The sequence below is a fragment of the Pararge aegeria genome, chromosome 19 (genome assembly GCF_905163445.1).
Source record: "Pararge aegeria chromosome 19, ilParAegt1.1, whole genome shotgun sequence".
In the NCBI taxonomy this organism is placed as follows: Eukaryota; Metazoa; Arthropoda; class Insecta; order Lepidoptera; family Nymphalidae; genus Pararge; species Pararge aegeria.
In genome coordinates this window covers 2,716,615-2,738,132 of record NC_053198.1, presented here as the reverse complement: position 1 = coordinate 2,738,132, position 21,518 = coordinate 2,716,615, and the positions used below count along the sequence as shown (strand labels likewise).

The window sequence follows — 21,518 nt, the reverse complement described above, 5'->3', positions numbered from 1 at the left end:
ACGAAACGACCGTCGACAGCAGTAGGTATAGTTTGCAACATTAATAAAATATGCGACATATAAAATATCTCCCTCGACGAAATTCCGACAAAGCAACGAAGGTAAGTAGGTTAACAAAAAATCTGTAACAGTTATTATATGAAATACTGATATAGAAATAAATAACTAAAGGAAGACATAAGTTTGTTTGCCCGATATTCCAGGCGTAATTGTGAATTGACGTACGGATCAAACTAGAGTTTTCTAAATTATAAATAGAAGTGTCGAAATAAAAAACTAATAAAACGAGATAAAATATAGCAAGAGAGTGTAGAATGTCACCAAGGACGTGCACACAAGAATAGTCACGAATCTAGAGTATATTAAGAACATGTTCAAAATAAAAAACTGTATTTAGAAAACTACAACAAGATTTATAAAATAATTTAAGGTTACGCATAGAGTATCTGGTAGTGCGTCTAGAGAAAACGCTAAGCTAATTCAGGTATTTATTTTATTCTGAGCTTTTAAAAGCAATTTCTAATGCTGGCATTTATGTTCCTAGAAAGGAACTCTGCATGTACTGAGCACTCGATTACTGTAATCACGAGTTCGGAGTATATTCAGTACATGTTCAGAATAAAACACGATAACTAGAAAATGATTCAAGGTTAGGCATAGAGTATCTGGTAGAGTGAACGAGCTGAGACTTCATTGAGTTTGCCTCGAGAGAAAATGTTAAGCTGTAGAATCAGATATTAAATACATTATAGGCTTTTAGAAGGCCTGGCCGAAGAAGAATATCATGGCTCAAAAACCTACGACAATGGTGTGGAAAGAGCACCAAATCATTATTTAGAGCAGCGGTGTCCAAGGTGGAGATAGCCCTAATGATTGCCAACCTTCGTAAGGAGACGGCACCCTAAGAAGAAGATAGGCTTTTAAAAGTCTTTGCTTTTGTTGGAATTTATATTCCTAAAGAGAACTGTGAAGCCATTAAACTTCCTTTACCTTTGTATGGTGGAAGGCTTTGGCCGTGGCTAGTTACCACCCTACCGACAAAGACGTGCCACTGAGCGATTTAGTTTTCCGGTGCGATGTCGCGTGGAAACTGATTTTGGGGATTATGAATCCTTCCTAACAGGTTAGCCTGCTACGATCTTAGACTGCATTATCACTTAACACCAGTCGAGATTGCAGTCAAGGGCTAACTTATAGTGCAAGAAAAAAACGACTGGACGATTAATGACTTTTTACTAGCCTCAGACTGCATAGCCTCTTTTTTTTTTTTTTTCTTATATTTATAGACGAGCGCTTGACTGCAATCACACCTGATGGTAAGCGATGATGCAGCCTAAGGTGGAGCGCGCTTGCCTAGAAGATGCCTATTCACTCTTGATTTGAAGGTACTAATGTTGTAAGAACTGGGGTAAATGGAAGCTGGAAGAGCATTCCAGATCCTAGCGGTGCGGATTAGAAACGAAGATGCGAAGCGCTTCTATACACCTTGCAACGCTGTCTAGTCGTACGATGTCGGCATTTACAACTAGATCAAAGGTGCCAAACGAACGTATCTCCTCTTTGTAACGCGATACAGGCCTGCTGTCTCATACATAATATGAAATGACTTGTGACGGTTTGAGTGAGAGAAAGGGAGTTCACAGGAAAAATACTGAAATGGTCCGCTTGACATAATCAAACATGCTAGCCACTAAACCAACGAAGCAGTTCTGTATATAGTTTTAAAATGAATATTTGTTTAAATCATGATTAATAATTTGTTGGGCCGAGACGGTTTGGGAATCGAGCGATTGTATTTTCAGTTACCGACGAATCGCGGACCGACGATGTTATGATATGCGCGGGAGTTTGTGTTGAACGTTATGCCTTCTCAGAAAACTTCGAAAAGTGACAGGAGCAAAAAGGTTCCGCGCATTCTCATTAATTATTTTAGTTTCGGCGAATTAAAAATATAATGTGCTATAAGTGCTATTAAAATAAAATAAGTGCTAAAATGTGTTTGATAATGAAGATTGCTTGATGTTGCTACTTTTTAGCGTATCACGAAGTTAATGTGCTTGGACCCGTTTTTTTTAATTGTTAATTCGTTATTCACTTTGAAGTTACAAAAAGAATATTGTTACAAATAGATTAAGGTCACATAAATAAATAATAATAAAAAAAAAAATACAAATACAATACACACATTGCGATCTAGTCCCAAAGTAAGCGTAGCTTGTGTTATGGGAAATAAAATGGCTGCTTGATTGGGTTTTAGAGCAGCAATCGGTACTACTACTAACATCTACTGCAACTGCGTGGAGATAGTGGGCAAACCCTCCCATTTAGCCCAGCAGTGGACTGTTATAGGCTATTAATAAGTTTATTAACTCATCATCAACCCACTGCTGGCCTAACACAGGGCACCGAATTGATGAGTGTTTAGGCCATAGTCCGCCATGCTGGCCAAGAAAAAAAAATTTAAAATTTATCTATTTCAAGTAGGCCTAATATAAGCACTTTTGAAACGTCAAGTCTGTCTGTGTTTAGTGACTCTACCACCAGTTCGGAAGGCAGATTCTACCGAAAAGAAGCCGGCAAGAAACTCAGCAGTTGCTCTTTTCCAATATAAACAATTAACATTTTAAATTTTAAAATTAATTTTTCTATCTCGTGAGAGATAAAAGCGGAGCCGGATGCTTCCAAGCAACCTTGTCATTAAGTGGGGATACATATATTTAAGAATGTTATGGAGAACTCTCCGGCATACAGATATCCTCACGATGTTATCCTTAACTGTTAATGCAAGTGATATTTAAAATTCCTTAAACTAAAAACGCACATAACTCCAAAAAGATAGACGTGCGTGCCGTGGACTAGAACCCAGTCACCCCGAAAAGGACTGACAGGGCAGGGGTTTTCCACAATGAGAAGGGTTTAGTCCTGAGTCCACCACGCTGGCCCAGTGCGGATTGGTGGACTCCAGACGTCTTTGAGAACTACAAATAATAAATAATAATAAATAAATATACAACGACAATAAACAGATCGCCATCTAGCCCCAAAGTAAGCGTAGCTTGTGTTATGGGTAATAAAATGACTGATGAATATTTTTATGAATAATATGAATAAATACTTATAATATACATAATATAAACACCCAGACACTGAAAAACATTCATGTTCATCACAAAAAGATTTTCCAGTTGTGGGAATCGAACTCACGGCCTTGGACTCAGGAAGCAGGGTCGTTGCCCACTGCGCCAGTAAGCCGTCACATAGAGAGGTCTCCTCAAGATGTTTTTTCTCCTTCACCGTTAAAGCAAGTGATATTATAAATTTCTTTAGTTAATAATGCACATAACTCCGAAAAGTTAAGAGGCGCGTGCCGGGATCGAAGGGTAAAGACTTGCACTAACTTTACTTGCTTTACTTTAACGGCCGACTGGCGCAGTGGGCAGCGACCCTACTTTCTGAGTCCGTGGATTCGATTCCCACAACTGGAAAATGTTTGTGTGATGATCATAAGTGTTTTTCAGTGTCTGGGTGTTTATATATATTTATGTATATAATATAATTCATAAAAATATTCATCAGTCATCTTAGTACCCATAACACAAGCTACGCTTACTTTGGGGCTAGGTGGCGGTGTGTGTATTGTCGTAGTATATATATTTATTTATTTATTATTATTATTATTATTACTTAGTTTTATTCCAAACCGCATTCGTTGTATTGGTAAAACTCCGAGTTGTTATATTGGTTGTAGGGTTTTCGCGAAGGCAGCGCGCGATGGCGGGACGAGATCAGCGAGGTGACGGAAGATGACTCTGACGAGGTGGAGGCTGGGTACATATCCAGCGACGAGTCGGCGCACGCAGCCGACCTCGGGGACCGACTGAGGGTCAAATCCAGGGATATTTGGGAGCTAGGTACATACTATTATGTCCGAATACATTCAACGTAAAAGCAAGTTATAATCAAAATAATTGAGAGATGAAAGGAAGCCAGAAGCCCTACAAAGATTCGTACAAAAGTACTAGAATTTATTTTCTAATATTATTTTTCCGATAGGTCCGAATAGTTAGAAAGATTTAAATCGCCAACTCAGACTACGCTAAAACCAAGGTGAAAATATCGAGATATCATTTTAATGTTATTGACGTAGTAATTGAAGTTTTCTTTATAGTAACAATTGACGGGCCATGTAGATGGCCCACGTGCTGGTTGCTGGAAAATCACAGACTCTAAACAGAGAGACACTTCGCAGGTCGTGGTTCCTATCACGTCCTATAAAGTGCCGATCTGTGAATTAAGATCGAAGATCTGTTTGGAATTACTCGTAGCACGATGGGACGTGAGATCACATTCTCATAATCACATTATTTACGCGAGAATCCACATGATTTTAGAAAGTTAGCTTTAATTCGATCAGTTACCGTTGTTACATTATTTAAAGACACGTTCGTGGAACTACAAGTGGTTCCTGCGTATTACTTATATTATATCAAACGAGCTTCTAACATTTGTTTACGTCAGAAGTTTTTATAAATTAACGCGGTTGCACTCAACGTCACGTTCAAAACTAAATTCTCCCACACTCAAGAATAATTTATGTAGATCTATTATAATGATAAGTTTGTCCTTTGTTCATATTACTTATTACTAATTTACTTTATACTGCGACTATTTCCTCATTTGTTTCGTTTTGTTTTTTAATTCCACAGGCTGCGAGTTAGGTAATTGGCGAAGATCACCCCTATGCCTCTGAAAGCAAATCACTATTAGTGATAATAATCCTTCAAGCCAGCTCACTCGCTTTGGTGAAGACTTCTATGCTCTAAAGCCCTTATGAGACAGAACCTGTGACTATATCATCATATCCACCTATTTACGGTCCACTACAGGAAAGGGGTTTCAATGTGAAGGGTTAAGGCCGTCGTCCACTACACGGGCCCAGGATTACTGTGCCTATAACATGCGGGACCTTAACAGGCTATGGATCACTACAAATGCGATCAACAAGAGATTTTTTTATTAATTTATTTATGATCATCACCAAACCATTTAACCGGATCACCGTAAGCGCGGGTCTCCTCACCTACTCAGAATGAGGAGGGTTTAGCCGTACTTATTCAAAATTTTATGGTCTGAGCGTTTTTCTTGCTTATTGCAGCGTTGTACTTCACGCAGCGTACGCTTGGACAGCGTAGTCCGTTACGCAGTCCAAGCGCGTGTTGGGAACATTATGCAGAACTTAGAGGTGAAAGCCAGGGGTCTCCCACAATGTTAATTTGTTAAGGCCGTACTCCACCACGCTGGCCCAGAGCGAATTGGTGGACTCCACACATCTTTGAGAACATTATCTAGGACTCTGAGGCATGCAGGTTTCCTTACGATGTTTTCCTTCACCGTTGAAGCAAGTGAAATTTCAATTACTTAAAACGCACATAACTCGGAAAAGTTAGAGGTGCGTGCTGGGATTCGAACTCGACCCCCGAAAGTGAAGCGGAACTCCCACCCAGTCATCACCGCTAAATTATAAAGGAGAATGCCGGATGTAGTATGGGATTTGGTTTCACATAGTACTTATAAGGAGCCTTCTTGGAATTTATCTCATTTTGAAGGGTTTAATGATTACAATACATTAACAAAAACATTAAAACTCTAGTTCGCCGGAATTCAGAGTTACATGCAAATGAAGTTCGTGAATTAAGGTTATTTTTGACACATGCGATTATTGTATCTACCTATTGACGGTACAATATATTGTTCACAATATATTAGAACCACTAATCTATTTCATTCAAAGATTTTGAACCGTCGAAGCTAGGCTTGGGATTTGAGAGGTTTTTTTAAAAATAAAAACTTAATTTTTGATACAAATTTTAATGAGGTACCGAAGGAAACGAAACGTGTTCCGGCATACTTCTTTCGTTTCAACTTATAAACTTCGTTAAATACCTATTACAGAAGAAATACAACATTTCTTACACCAGCTACCTTACGCGGATGAGATATCTGCGCTGGTAGAAACAGGCCACTATGAAGACGCTATCAGCTTCGTCTCTCAAGAAGATGAAGTGGCTATGCGGACAGCCGTGCTATGGGCTTGCTGGATGGGGAAGTGCTCTTTCTTGTCCAAGTTACTGAAGATTGGAGCGGATCCTAACAGTGCTGATGACGCTGGGAGGTATGTTTTAACAAGTATATATGAAATTGTAACTAATCTGATCTTTTATATAAAAATAATGATGGATATCAGTGGCGTGCACTTCATACATGCACAAAAGCACTGCATACCCTAATTTTTTCGTATAACTCATAAAGGCGAAGGATTTTTCACTTTTATGCCATCTTCCTTCTTTATGCATACCCTGGTCACAAACACTGTGCACGCCACTCCATCAGTGTGTATAAACCATCTCCATCAACCATCATATATTTGACGGCCGACTGGCGCAGTGGGCAGCGACACTGCTTTGTAAGTCCAAGGCCGTGGGTTCGATTCTCACAGTTGGAAAATGTGAACGGAACATGAATGTTTTTCAGTGTCTGGCTGTCTATCGAGATTAGTATTATAAGTATCTATTTATATTATTCATAAATATATTCATCAGTCATCTTAGTACCGTATAACAAAAGCTACGCTTACTTTGGGGCCAGATGGCGATGTTTAGATTGTCGTAGTATATTGAGTGTATTTAATTTGTGTGGGAAAAGTATAGCATTCAACACCACGTCACCGCTTAACAAAATAACAACCCAAATAACAAAGTATTAGAAAGTGCAAAAAAAGGAAGAAAAAGCTTAATTATGTACTATAAATACAGGTGAATTGATTCGATTCCCACTACTGGAAAATGTTCGGTGATGAGCATGAATGTTTTTCAGTGTCTGGGTGTTTATATGTATATTATAAGTATTTATGTATATTATACAAAAAAAATATTCATCAGCTATCTCAGTACCCATAACACAAGCTACGCTTACTTTGGGGCTAGATGGCAATGTGCGTCATATTTATTATTATTATTTTCTATCATTTATTATTTTTCTTTTTTTTTTTAAATTATTAACAATGCTTAAGAATAAATTAAAAAACACTATTAAAAATTTATAAAAAAAAAAAAAACTTCCACCCTCCGCTTGCGGGGGGTGGAAGTATATTATTATTATTATTATGGCCCTAACTTTAAAAGTTAACGATGACGTTTTGTTTGTAGGTCATGTTTACACTTGAGCTGTCTAGTGGCGAAGGAAGAATGCGTGAAGTTGTTATTGGAACATGGGGCCGACCCGAATATGTGGGATGCGAAGACTGAAAGAAAAGCCACACCTTTGCATTGCGCTGCGAGCGCAAAGTCTTTGTCTTGCGTGAAGGTGAGAAATACGTGCATAAAACGGCAAAAATCCTCCTCTATACGAGTTATATATCAATTTAAGGGTAGGCAGTGCTTTTTGCATGTGTGAAGTGCACGCCACTGCGGGTTGGTGAGACAGTTATAATATTGAATGAATGAATGAATGAATACACTTTTATTGTACACCAAAGAAAAAAAAGTAGTAACAAAGATATAAATACATATAAAGAGAGTACAATTTGGTGGCCTTATCGCTACATAGCGATTTCTTCCAGGCAACCAATGGCGTAAAAGGAAAAAACATAGAAAAGAGGTAGGTGGTGCAATAAATAAGATTTAAAATTATACAAATATATAAATAAAATATATATATATATAAATATAACTATAATATATATATATATATATATGTATAAATATTTTACATATATATTAGTAGATATGAACCTCTATCAAGTATAAGCGTTTAATTTTTATGTGCAGTTTCATACACATTTTTGTTATGTTTTTTGTTCATACATTTTTATGTTTTTTTCCAAACTAATCTGTTAATTAATATAAATAAAATAATAAATTAACTCTTAATAATGCATCAGGGTTTTGAGGTGTGAGTGTAAAAAAAAATCTACAGTTAATAGAGGTTCTACCTAGGAAAAGTTCTCGAAAAGTTTGAATTTTATAATAAACTTGATTACTCTAAATAACGCATCTATTTATTTGCACCAGATTGGATAAAAGCAGGTGTAACTTTATGTTATAGGCGATGTGCATTGTCTATAAGAAGTAAAGAATCCAAAGGTATCAGCAAATTTAAATATTTGTGTACCGATAATTTGTTTCTCGCGAAGTAAGGAGAATTTTCTCTTGAGAGTGACATTTGTTTATTCACGTTTATTTATATGAAAAGTTGAACGCGAAGTGTTCGTGCCGGTGGAAATGTTGTGTGTTTTCTTGAGCAATGATTTTAATGAATACTCCCTATTCTTTTATCTAGGTTATTTAATGAAAACTGGAATTACTAATTTGTGGCTATACTACCACTTTACCAATATTGTATTAAGAAAGGCATTGCAGAAAAACTTATGAACTGCAAAATTGTCAAAATATAAATTTTGTTTGGTTATTGACAGTTTGTCTTCCCTATCTAAAAAGGTGCCGGGACCGAAGCATATGTTTTTTCAATTCAATCTTATTTTCTTTTCAGGCTCTTCTAAGCCACGGGGCTGATGTGAATGCAGGTCTGAGTGAACATTCCCCGCTGCATTACGCAGTGCTTAGCGACGCGCCGGAAGTGGTTGGCGCGCTGCTGGAGGCCGGGGCGTGTCCTGACACTCCGCAGGTGAGTCTGCTTTACATCGTACATCATGTTAAACTAACAAGCGTCATTTCAAAGGAATTCCGGGTCGAGTGAGTAAATCCGTGTGGAAATTGGATTACTATTATTATAAGGTAATTTTGGACCTACCAATGCACAAATTTAAAGAATATGTTAAAACACATTTATTACAGCGAGGTTACTATACAATCGATGAATTTCTCAATGACAAGGTTGCTTGGAAGCATCCGGCTCCGCTTTCATCTCTCACGAGATAGAAATGAATGTTGAAATGTAAAATGTAAATGGTTGATGTTGGAAAATAGCAACTGCTGAGTTTCTTGACGGCTTCCGGCAGATTCTACCAAGAATCCCAGCCGGCAAGAAACCATTATTATGAACGACATTTCATTTTGGAAGCGGTGATAGCCTAGTAGGGTTTCGGTTTTATTTTGGGGGGCCGGTTTCTCACACCTCCAACTTTCCAAGTTAAGGTGTGTGGAGTCCACCAATCCGTACTGGGCCAGCGTGGTGGACTACGGCCTACCACTTCTTATTGTAGGAATAGACACGTGTTCTGTAGTGGGGCTGTAATGGGTTGATGTGATGATGACGATGACTCTGAATTATATTCTAGACAGAGCTTAGAAGCCATTAAAAACTGGGATTCGAACTCGGTTCCCCGAAAGTGAAGTCGACCTCTTACCCAATGCGCTATCACCGCTTATCACAGTTAAGCTACCTAATTAGTCCGGTTTTGCTCTTGAGTGAGATTAATAGATCTTTTTGGGATTTACGTTCTCTCTGCGATTGCCTATTATTCTAACCTAAATTTGAGACGCTACGAGAGTAAAATTATTATGCTGGCTCTTAAAATCTCACCTCTAATTTTAATCCACTTGACGTACCTATGCAAAACGTTTAAGACAGTACTTTAAATAAAATATATTTTCTCATCCTCACTATAAATGCGAAAGTATGTTTATTTGTTCGGTTATTTGTTTCTCCTTCTTTTGTTCGTTAACTACTGCAATTTTTTGTATATTGTCGTTTCCATTTACAATCCTACTATTTTACTAATATTATAAATGTAAAAATGTGAATGTTTGTTACTCAATCACGCAAAAACGGCTAAGCGGATTGGAGCCTTTGAGAAGGGAAAGGACATAGGCTACCATTTATCCCGATTCCGTGAGCAGTTCTCGAGGGATTTTTTTTAAATTTGAATATAAATCTTGGGAATTTGTCTCACATGAACAGCTCCCTATACGAGGGATGTACGCGTGTGTACAAACTTTATAAGTTTTAGAAATTATTGAAAGATACACGACATTGTTTACAGAAGTGTCCTTAAATAGTGAACTGTTCGGTCGTGTCTTCTTTCTTTCTTTCTCTGGGCTTGTCTCCGTACTTGGTCGGCCGGAACATTACTTTGTACGTAGTGCCACTGGTACGGCTCCCCGAGCTCACTCCAGAAGCTTAGCAGGCCGCCCAGGTATGGTCGTGTCTTATGCCGCTCGACAAAGTTTTTCAGAAAATACACGTATTTTGTGTGTGAAAGGCTTTTAGGAGGAATCTAATTACCACCCTAGATATACCAGCAAAGACTAGCAGCCATCCGATTTAGCATTCCAGTACGATGTCGCGTAGAAACCGATTAGGGATATGGCTTCTAACAGTTAAACCTCTCCGTGAAAAGAAACAGAAGAGAAAAAAAACCAGCTATAATTCTCCTAACGTGTTAGCCCGCAACCATCTTAGAGTGACAGTCAGTGGCGTGCATAGAGGGTATTACACAGGGTATGCAGGTAATATAAAATGAAGAAAACCTCCAGTACGAGTTGTAAACAAATTAAGGATAGTCATTGTAAGAGTTATAAAAAGCCTACCCTCAAGTATTTATAACTCGTACTGGAGATTTTCTGCGTTTTATATCATCTGCATACTCTGTGCATACCCTCTATTCACGCCACTGGTGACAGTCAAGGACCAACTTTAGGGTGCAAAAAAAAGAAGCCTCGAATAAAAGCTTGTAGAAAATTTAATAGCTCTCCCGTAGTTTTGCTCTCGGACAAAAAGCACTAAAATTTATGAACATATTCCAGGTGTTCACAGAAACACCTCTACACGTGGCAGCGTCACTAGGTTCCGCAGTATGTATGAAGTTGCTGCTCGACGCAGGCGCAGATGTCCGCGCCGCTTTGGGGCCGGGCAGGGCAACCGCGCTACATTTAGCAGCTGTAGACGGCCATGCTGAGTGCGCTGGTCTCTTACTAGAGCATGGAGCGCATATCGACTGGCCCAATTCAAGAGGTCAAACTAGTCTTCATCTAGGTAAGCTTTTGTATCTGGATCCGTAGTGCGTTTGTTTAGGTCTGATAATCAGAATGAGAACTGAGAGGGTTTACGGAGCGCGGTTTTTGGAGCGCGTATTTACTGGTCTTATTCAAGAGGGCAAACTAGTCTTCATCTAGGTAAGCTTTTTTATCTGGATGTGCGATTGTTTAGGTCTGATCATCATCAAGCTACGGCGTAATAAAGGAACGGGAGCTCCACGCAGAATGAGAAGTGAGAGGGTTTACGATCAGGATTCGTAGACCTCACACGCCCTTGAGAACATTATGGAACTCTGGTATATAATTTGACTATGGAACGCATATTGCCTGGCCCAATTCAAGAAGGCAAACTAATCTTCATCTAGGTATTCTTTTGTATCTGGATCCGTAGTGCGATTGTTTAGGTCTTATCATCCTAAACTTGCGGCGTACTATTAATCAAGCAAGTAATCAACTTGATTTTTGGTAAAGAATTAGTTGTAAGGACGGAAAGTAACGCGATAAAAAGTACCTTATTTATCGCGTTTTAAGTTACTTTTTATTAGTTATAAGACGCGGGTAGCAGCTAGTGTTTAACAAAAGTTTAACTGTTACAGCTGCATTAGCACAGTCAGTGGAAGTGGTGGAACTGTTGGTGGCCAAGAGAGCTGATGTTCGCGCAAGAGATGTTGACGGAAGGACTCCACTGCACGGGGCAATAGTGCGGGGCGCTCGAGCGTGTGATGTCGCGAGGTTACTGCTCTCAGTCGGTGCGGATCCTAACGCCCCGGATAATTTCGGCTATACCCCGCTGCATATCGCCGCATTGAATGAGTTCTCTGCGTGTGTTTTACTGCTATTAGGTGAGATAATTAATTTATTAAGATCAAAATTCAAAATTCATTTATTTCAAGTAGGCCTAATACAAGCACTTTTGCAACGTCAAGTCTGTCCGTGTGTAGTGACTCTACCACCGGTTCGGAAGGCAAATTCTACCGAGAAGAAGCCGGCAAGAAACTCAGCAGTTGCTCTTTTCCAACATCAAAAATTTACAGATCACTAACAACATAACACGTATTCCATTGACTGATATTCACGTCATTTTCAAGTGCTAATAGCATTGACGAAGCGTCAAGTAAACTTAATTTGACAAACAACTTCAACTCAAAATAAGTGTTCGGTGAGTTTTTTTGCTAAAAGCTGTGGGTGAGTCTTGGAAGATATCGATGACAGGTATATTTTTGGATAACTCGTTGTATTTCGCACATATACGTACAATAGGCGCTTGTTTTCCGAAACGGGATATGAAAATATTTCGTGGATTTGCAACTTCTGGTGTACCGGTGTACTGTTATATGATTGAGAAATTTGTGACATTTAATTTTGTTTTGTAATATTTTATGTAAAAAATACAGATCATTTATTATTCTAATTTTTGCTTAAAAGTGGTAATTTTTGTAACTGTAAGTATATCGTGCGGAAAGTGTGTTTTTTTCCACCGGCGTTTTTTAGTTTTCCTTTCATTTTTAAATGGCTAAACGATTCTGGCTAAAGTATTAAGAGATACCTCGTTTCTCTCGATACATTTGACAGCGTTAGTTTATTTATTAAGAGCACTAACAACATGTATATTACACGTTTTTGAACATAGCACACACACAAAAACATGGACTTAGCCAACTTATTTGTGAGCCAACGGACATTCTCAATAGATTATGAATAAATGTTGTCCAATATAGTATAACAAGAGACCTCGTTTACTGCTAACTTGAAGCTTACATTCGAAGTTAGGTTTGAAGTAGTCTCTTATATCATCATCACATCAACCCATTACTGGCCCACTGTAGAGCACGGGTCACCTCCCACAAGGAGAAAAGGTTAGGGCCGTAGTCCACCACGCTGGTCCAGTGCGGATTGGTGGACTCCACACACTTTTGAGACCATTATGTACAACTCTCAGGCATGCAGGTATGAAACCTGCATGCCTGCACGATGTTTTCCTTCACCGTTGAAGCAAGTGATATTTTAATTACTGCAAACGCACATGGCACGGTTTGGAACCCCAGTAGCTTTAGTTTTAAGTTGACGAAATTAATTAACGCCATCAACTCACTTCTATGTCCTATTTTACATGTAATGTACGCATAAAAAGTGACATAACTTAGAAAAGTTAAAGGTGCGTGGTGGGATTCGAACTCGGCCCTCGGAAAGTGAAGTCGAGCTGCTTCCAAATGCGCTATCACAGCTTCTCTTATGTGATAACATGTATTACAGATTACGGCGGCGACGTGACACTGCGGACCAATGGCGGAGTATCGGCTCTATCGTTCATAGTGCGACGAGTACCCGATGTGATTCCGCGGTACATTAGCAAGTTTGACGACGCGGTGCATGTCAGCGAGCACGAAATCGGCGATGTCGATTGCGAACTCACAATCGACTTCCGACCTCTGGTTCCGTGTCTGTCCAGAGGGGAGTCTGAGTTACTACTGGCTTTTGTGGAGGTAACGCTACTCAGTGGCGTGCATACAGGATATGCACTAGGCGGGGCAGATGCTGTAAAAAAATCACGGTTCTTCATGGGAGCGTTATAACATATACCTAGTAACGTAATGATACTATGCCAAGTATCAATTACAAGGAAAGTGTTATTCCCATGCCATAAATTATTGTATTTTGCGTCTGATACTTACGTAACGACCTATAAATAGCGTGCAATTTCAGATAAAATATTCTGTGGTTGACATATTATAAAAATACCATCTTAATATATATAAATCTCCTGTCACGATGTTTGTCCGCGATGGACTCCTAAACTACTTAACCGATTTTAAATTAAATTGGCACACCGTGAGCAGTCTGGTCCAACTTAAGAGATAGGATAGCTTAGATATTTCATTATAGTCGCAATTTTATTTTATTGCAAATTATTTGTCAATAATTAATTGACAGTCACATGTACTCATTTAAGGCTTAGCCATACTTAATACGATAAAAACAAAATCAGTCGCAGACGAAGTCGCGGGCAACAGCTAGTATACTATATATGGTATTTATATGTCAACCACAGTCAGAATGTATTATCGAAAATTACAATAAAAATTATAAATACCATATATAGTATACTGTTCCATTTTAGTAGAATATAATATAGTATATATTTTAAGGACACGGCTATAAGCAGTCAAATATTTAAAGTTATTAAAAAAAAACCTACACTAGTCTAAAAAGAGATTCCAACAAAAGAAGCTGGGTTATAGTTTTTTATTCAGTGCACGCCTCATAATCTCATTCATTACAATAAAATTGAGATTATTTGTAAATAATAATTAAACTACATCTAAGTATACCGTGAAAAGTAATAGGCTTCTATTCCTCAAAATACTGAAGCCTATAAAAAAAACCAACTCTATAAGTAAAGTATTTCACTCGTTATCGTGACCACAAGATACGGGATCCGCACACAGACACCAAAAACAGTACTTTTTTAAGCATTTTTTTAATTAGTTCAAATAATAAAAAAAGATTTAAAAATATCATGTGTTAAAAATTGTGTCTTATTCAATATTTGTCTATTTATATTCACTTATAAAAGCAATAAAGAGTAAAAAAAGTGACATTTTAAGTTGGAGAATTACTCGGGGTGCGTTAACTGACAGTAATACCCACCTCAACGCTTCGCTTATGAGGCGTGTAAAAATTCTAGTTCGAGTTATAAAAAGCCTACACTTTAGTTTATATGACTCGTACTGTAGATATTCTTCATTTTATATCATCTGCATACCCTGTGCATACCCTCTATGCACGCCACTGACGCTAGTACTAAGATTTGTGTGTATATGTATTCGCGGTTTGAAGAAAATTAAGCATAATTTGAAGCGGTGATAGCCCAGTGGGTGGAACTTCGACTTCACTTTCGAAGAGGCGAGTTCGAATCCCAGCTTTACTTTACCAACTAACTTTTCTAAGTGGATAAACAAATTCCTTAAAAGCAGCAGATGTTTATTGACAGCGGTGATCATTTAACATCAGGTGACCCATTGGCTCGTTTCCCCGCTTTTAATTTATACCAAAAAAAAAAGTTACGTGCGTTTTAAGCAATTAAAATATTACTCTCTTAAACAGTGAAGAAAAACATCGTGAGGAAACCTGCATACCTGAGAGTTCTCCATAATGCTCTCAAAGGTGTGTGAAGTCCACCAATCCGCACTGAGCCAGCGTGGTGGAATACGGCCTAACGCATTCTCATTGTGGGAGGAGACCCATGCCCTGTAGTGGGCTGGTAATCGGTTGATATGAAGATGAAGCATAATTTGGATTGTTTAAAGGCTTTTTATTAACAGGTTGGTCGAAAAGACCTACTGAAGCATCCGGTAGCGGAGACATTCCTGTTCTTAAAATGGCGGAGAATCAGAAAGTTCTTCGTATTAAGCTTCGTGTACCACGCAATATTCATCACGCTATACAGCCTGTACATATTGCGTACGTATAATATTTCTTATGTATTTATTGTCTGAGTGAAGCGAGGTGCCAAAGTTTACTTGGATGAAATTAAGGAGCGTTTTCAAAAAAATATCCATAACAATTTTTATTTTTTTATTTTTTTCGTAAATCCTCAGAACAATTATTATGATACGGGTAAGGTTGGAAGTTGGAATAAACTTTACCCGATTTTACTTAGTTTTTTCCCCAAGGTTATGTCCAAATAATTATGACCTTGAACCTTACCTAATCAGCCATAGTTGGCTAGACCTAGGTGAGTAAGGGTAAAATCCGAGTTAAAATTTATTTCACTTATAATAAGTGGATCGGCCAAGTTTTATGTACCGCTTTGTGGAAATTATTAAACTGAATCGTTGCTGAATGCATGTGCATCATACAAAAAAGATAGATTTTTCCAATTTAGTTCAGAAATGACAGAGTTCTGAGGTAACAAACATAAAAAAAAAATACAACCGAATTGATAACCTCTTTCTTTTATAAGTCGTTTAAAAATACAGCTTTGAGCGATGGAAAATTTTAATATATTAATTAGTTCTGAATTCTGTTTATAAACAAATATCTGCTGTTATTTCAGAAATATTCCTATGCGAAGACAGAACTTGTGACGTGCCGAGTTATCTACGCCCAGTGCAATACGTCATAGTACTCTTGAATATATGCTTCATGACGAAGGAGATTTTTCAAGCCTGCCTCGACTTCTCCGCTTACATCCGACAGTGGGAGAACTGGTTGCAGTTGCTCATAGTTACCGGAGTCTTCTTATGCACGGTAAGTTTCATCATGAACTATCTACCTTTTCAGGTTCCTTACTTAAATTGTTGTCCTTACATAAATTCCTTGCTTAATGTGTATTCTGATGTGTCTCCAGACAAAAAGTTTATTAATATTATCTTCTTCTTAAAGTGCCGACTCCTATCGGAGGTTGGCAACCATTAAGGCAATCTGGACTTTGGACGCAGCTGTACGGAACAAAGATCGGGTTCTTTTCCCGAACTATTGGCGTAAATTTTTTAGGTGGTGGTCTTTTGCCGGCTATTTTTCCATGAATAATGAGCTGAAGAAGTTCATTTTTATTGTTTCTCATAATATGACCAAAATACTCTAACTTTCTTCGCTTAATAGTTTTAAGTATTTCCAGATTCTTGCCTAGGCTCTGTAATACTGCGGTGTTCCATGCAACTTGGTATTGAGGTAGGGCACATGAAACAGGTAGTGCAGGAACGCTTCTTTAGCCGCCTGAAAAAAGTACTAAAGAGTCTTTTATCAGGTGGTAATAAGGTACGTGCCTTTAACAGCTGGCTCATGGCCTTACTCATATACACTTTTGGCATTCTAAAGTGGACTCAAAGCATTTCCAGATTCTTGCCTAGCCTCTGTAATACTGTGGTGTTCCATTATTATTATAGAATTATTTTTTCCAGATACCGACATGGTATCGCGACAACGGCGTCACGAATTCCAACACGTCAAACTGGCAGCACGACGTGGCGGCCGTGACCATTTTCTTTTGCTGGTTCGAGTTAATGATGATAATAGGACGGTTCCCCACCTTCGGTTTGTACGTGCAAATGTTCACGACAGGTAACTATATGGGTTCATTAAATTCAACGAGACTATTATTGTCAATATTAGAAGAAAAATTACACTGCTAGTTAACTTGTGAACTTGCATATTGAAATGTGGACAGCATTAACTACTTTGTATACTCATTGGGAATAGCGGCGTGCAAGCAAAGACAGCAACGCACTCCTCCGCGGCGCACGAATTCGATGCCCTGCTTGGGGCCCTTGTTGACACTAAGTACTTCACTAAAATAACACGTATGGCGCTACAACGATCTTTGACGTCGATTTTAAACCTATCAGAGGTTTTTGTGAAAAGAGAGCATTCCATGTGCAAATGGCCCTGACCTTAGAGTTTTAAAAATACTTGGTTCATTAAGCAGGCATTTGGAGAATAATGTTTCCCGGATAATACCGCATGATCAGGGAACTGATGGTTTTGTTTGAAAGGTCTTGAATTGACGGTCGATTGGCGCAGTGGGACCCTGCTTTCTGAGTCGAAGGCCGTGGGTGCGATTCCTACAACCCCAAAGTGTGTGTGAACACGAATGTTTTTCAGTGTCTGGGTGTTTATCTGTATTTCGTAAGTATTTATAAAATGTTTCATCAGTCACCTTAGTACCCATAACACAAGCTACGCTTACTTTGGGGCTAGATGGCGATGTGTTTATTGTCGTTGTATATTTATTTATTTATAATGTCAAATGTTAAAGATCCAATTCGATATCCGGCTTATTCCCAACCAAAATCTGCCTGCGGAAACGGAGGTAGATACTAAAAACCCCACCTCGACTACAAAATACAGAAATCATTATTATCAATACCATAAGAGTCCACTAAAGGGCAAGAGTCTCATTTCAGAATGACAAGGGCTTGGGTCGTAGTCTACCATTTGGTATTCTTAACACGTCGGACTCTCAAGCATGCAAGTTTCCTCACAATGTATTCCTTCACTGTTAAAGCAAAACGGTATTTTTATTCCATATATTAATTCTGGGGCTCGTGATCGCCTTCCGCAGGAGAAGTCGAAGCTCTGGCCATTAGGCTATCACAGCTGCATAAGCCTACTTGAAATAAATGAATTAAGATTTTCTTTAAATTATAATGACGTCTTTTTACCTTTTTCGTTCCAGTGACAGTAAACTTCGCGACATTTCTCCTAGCCTACAGTTGTCTACTCATTGCCTTTGGATTAGCATTCAGCGTCCTATTTAGCAACTACCCTGCATTTCATCTGCCAGCCGGCTTAGTTAAAACAGTTATGATGATGTCAGGGGAGTTGGAATACGAGGACATATTCTACAATAACTGCACAAACTCCCAGATATACTATCCACTGACAGCTCACGCTATGTTCCTGATGTTTGTGCTGCTCGTGACCGTTATACTGACGAATTTGTTGGTCGGTTTGGCTGTGAGCGATATACAGGTAAATTCAGGTTAATATTAATAACATATTTTTTCCCCCATTCGACTAAACTGCACTAAACTGAAGACTATAAGCAAAATATGTTGTAGGGCATTATGTTGTGCCAAGAGTTGATGGCAGTTTGGAACACATTTGTCACCCCACCTTTTCCCGTGGGTGTCGTACGAGGCGATTAAGGATGGAGGGCTGGAGGGACTATAACAGAAATCGGGCAGCAGCGTCCTCTGTACAACTACTACCATCTACTGCGATCACCAACCCGTCTGTCCAGCGGGGTGGTGGTTTTGGGTAAACCCTCCCGTTGGGATAGACCTAGTCCAGCAGTGGACGGTTTTAGGTGTCGTACGACACCCGCGGAGAGAGCAGGGGTGATGACAACTGCATTCTGATCTGCAGTCTCCTTGCTAATATTATAAATGCGAAAATGCAACCAATTAAGTTGGTTGCATTTTCGCATATATTTAGGTTAGGTTAGGATAGGATTGAATTTTGATTTGATTGATAGGATTTTTCTATAAGCTTACGTTTTATATAAACTTTGAATTTATTGAATATTGAGAGACATCTTAAAATTTAAATCTGGTAATATGATATAAAACGATGTACAATTACCCTTAATTCAATTACTAATATTATGCAGCCTAGTAAACTGCACGACAATTTTTTTTTCACTTCTAATATCAATATTGTTGCAGTTCACTTTCTTTTTAAAATTTGTTATATTTTTATGTACATCAATTGAATTTTATGTATTGTCATAATTTTAGATGCTTTAAATTTATCGTTTAAAGACTCTCTCTGGTACTGGTAAACTGAGTAAACTTCATTACAAGTTTATTTTTACTTCTAATATTAATATTGTTGCAGTCCACTTTCTTTTAGAATTTTGTCATATTGTTATGTACATTAATTAAATTATCAAATCGCTAGCTGTTGCCCGCGACTTCTTCTGCGTTTGATTTTGTTTTTTGATGTGGCATTAAATTTATTTGTAGAACTAGTAAAATTAAAAGTTATCAGTATCGCTAAGCGTTAAATGAGGGGTTTGCCACTGTCCGCTGAGGAGTTCTGTCCTCTATCTTCAACCACAGTTTGGGCAAAATAAAATACATATTATAATATTATAATCTCCGAAAGGAACCGAGCTTAATATCGGGATAAAAAGCATCCTATAATACTTCTAACACTTCCAAGAATATGTGTACAAAGTTTCATGAGGATCGGTTAAGTAGATTTTGCGCGAAAGCGTAACAAACAAACTAACATTGACATTTATAATATTAGTAGAGATGTATTGATTATGCACCGTCATAATTTTAGCTTATTTAAATACTCTCTTGGGCCCATTTTATTATAGCTCGAAAATGCGAAAATGCAACCAATTAAGTTGGTTGCATTTTCGCATTTTGAAGTATAGAGTTAGTTGGCTAAGACGGATTGATTTTTAAACTAAAAGCTATACGGAGAAATATTTTGAGAGTTGTTAACACTGCTCTCACAAGACACTGTGTAACTTCGTGTGTTATAACTTCAAGGCATTACAAGAGAGCGCCGGCCTCGACCGTCTAGTCCGCCAGACGCAACTGGTGGCCCACCTCGAGAGCATGCTTTTCAGCTCCTTGCTGTCATGCGCTCCGCAGCAACTAATGGCGGTGCTACGCTGGGGGGCGTTGTTGACAGCATCGCACATGCGCACCCTGAACATCAGACCCAACGACCCCAGGGAGAACAGGGTGAGAAACATCTAGCACTTCATAAAGGCGCAAGAGCACTTCCTACTACACGAAACCAAAAATTCAAAAATGTTTTGTACATGTAGACCTTATCAAAGGCACTTATGGAGCATTCATACATTTAACATGTTAATAATGTTAGGTGATGGTGATAACTGCATTCGTTAACTTAAAACTAAAGCTGGGAGTGTTCCCAGCTTTAGTCTAAGAAGAGCCCACAACAAACTTGCTAGGTTTTTTTCGTCATCACCCTCTCTCAGTCGAGTTAATGTTTATGAAGGTTCAATTCATACCCAAGTTAGGATGGGATTGAATTTTGATTGATTTGATTTTGATTTGATTGATAGGATTTTTCTATAAGCTTACGTTTTATATAAACTTTGAATTTATTGAATATTGAGAGACATCTTAAAATTTAAATCTGGTAATATGATATAAAACGATGTATAATTACCCTTAATTCAATTACTAATATTATTTTCACTTCTAATATCAATATTGTTGCAGTTCACTTTCTTTTTTCAAATAAAACAATTTCAGATACCAAGAGAGCTGATAGCGTCCATCTACAAAATGGTAGTCAGCCGCAAAGCAACAAAGAAAAGCATACGCAAAAACAACAACTACGAATGCCGTATAAAGAAGTGCCAGGACGAGGTAGACGTTGAGAGGCAACTCGTCAAGAGAAAGAGTTATCTGTACGATAGATTCTCGAATGAGAACATCGAGAGAAGGAAAAGAACCACTTCGGCGACCGTCGACACAAAGACCAGGCCAATGTCTTTCAACATCAACGCAATACAAGAGATATGCATGGTCGATATAAAGACTCAACTCGCGGATTTGATGAAGAAAATGAACAAGTTGATCGAAACCACAGATGCAAAATTAGCTTCCATCGAAAAGAAATTGGATGACAGGCGACCGCCTTGAGGAAATTCGACTTCTTAAAAATTATTTTCGAACTATGTATTTACTTGAATAAAATTATTTTTAAGAGATTAATTTTAAAATGTTGAGCAATGTGTTTTAGTCAAGTCCAATATTCCTTTATTCAAGAAGGCGAACTATGTATTTATTTAAAAAAAATATTTTAAGAGATTAAAGTAAACTGAAAGTAATGAATTTTAGTAAAAAGTCAAATATTTCTTTATTTAAAGAGGTCCATAGTCCAGTTTTTTTTATACATTCATATGAAACTTGTACATGTTAGTGAGGATTATAGATAACTATACGATACAATATACTGTGTAAACTTCAAACTAAAGCTACGAGGGTTCTATTCGCGCCCTGGTCTAAGGAGAAGACCACAACAAAC

At 38.1% G+C, this 21,518-nt stretch overlaps 2 protein-coding genes across 2 annotated transcripts in view; one reads left to right on the top strand and one right to left on the bottom strand.

Moving 5' to 3' along the window:
• Positions 1-21,518, bottom strand: part of LOC120632151 (ubiquinone biosynthesis monooxygenase COQ6, mitochondrial) — a 43,470-nt gene that overhangs the window by 17,894 nt on the left and 4,058 nt on the right. The gene's annotated exons all lie outside the window — the stretch shown is intronic.
• LOC120632150 (transient receptor potential channel pyrexia) lies at positions 1,815-21,133 on the top strand. Its single transcript, XM_039901955.1, has 14 exons — positions 1,815-1,904; positions 3,749-3,911; positions 5,953-6,172; positions 7,206-7,362; positions 8,548-8,682; positions 10,764-10,992; positions 11,591-11,836; positions 13,248-13,477; positions 15,317-15,455; positions 16,051-16,244; positions 16,898-17,057; positions 18,172-18,467; positions 20,003-20,200; positions 20,741-21,133. Exons 1-14 carry the CDS (start codon positions 1,863-1,865, stop codon positions 21,131-21,133), a joined length of 2,802 nt encoding a protein of 933 aa, XP_039757889.1. The 5' UTR covers positions 1,815-1,862.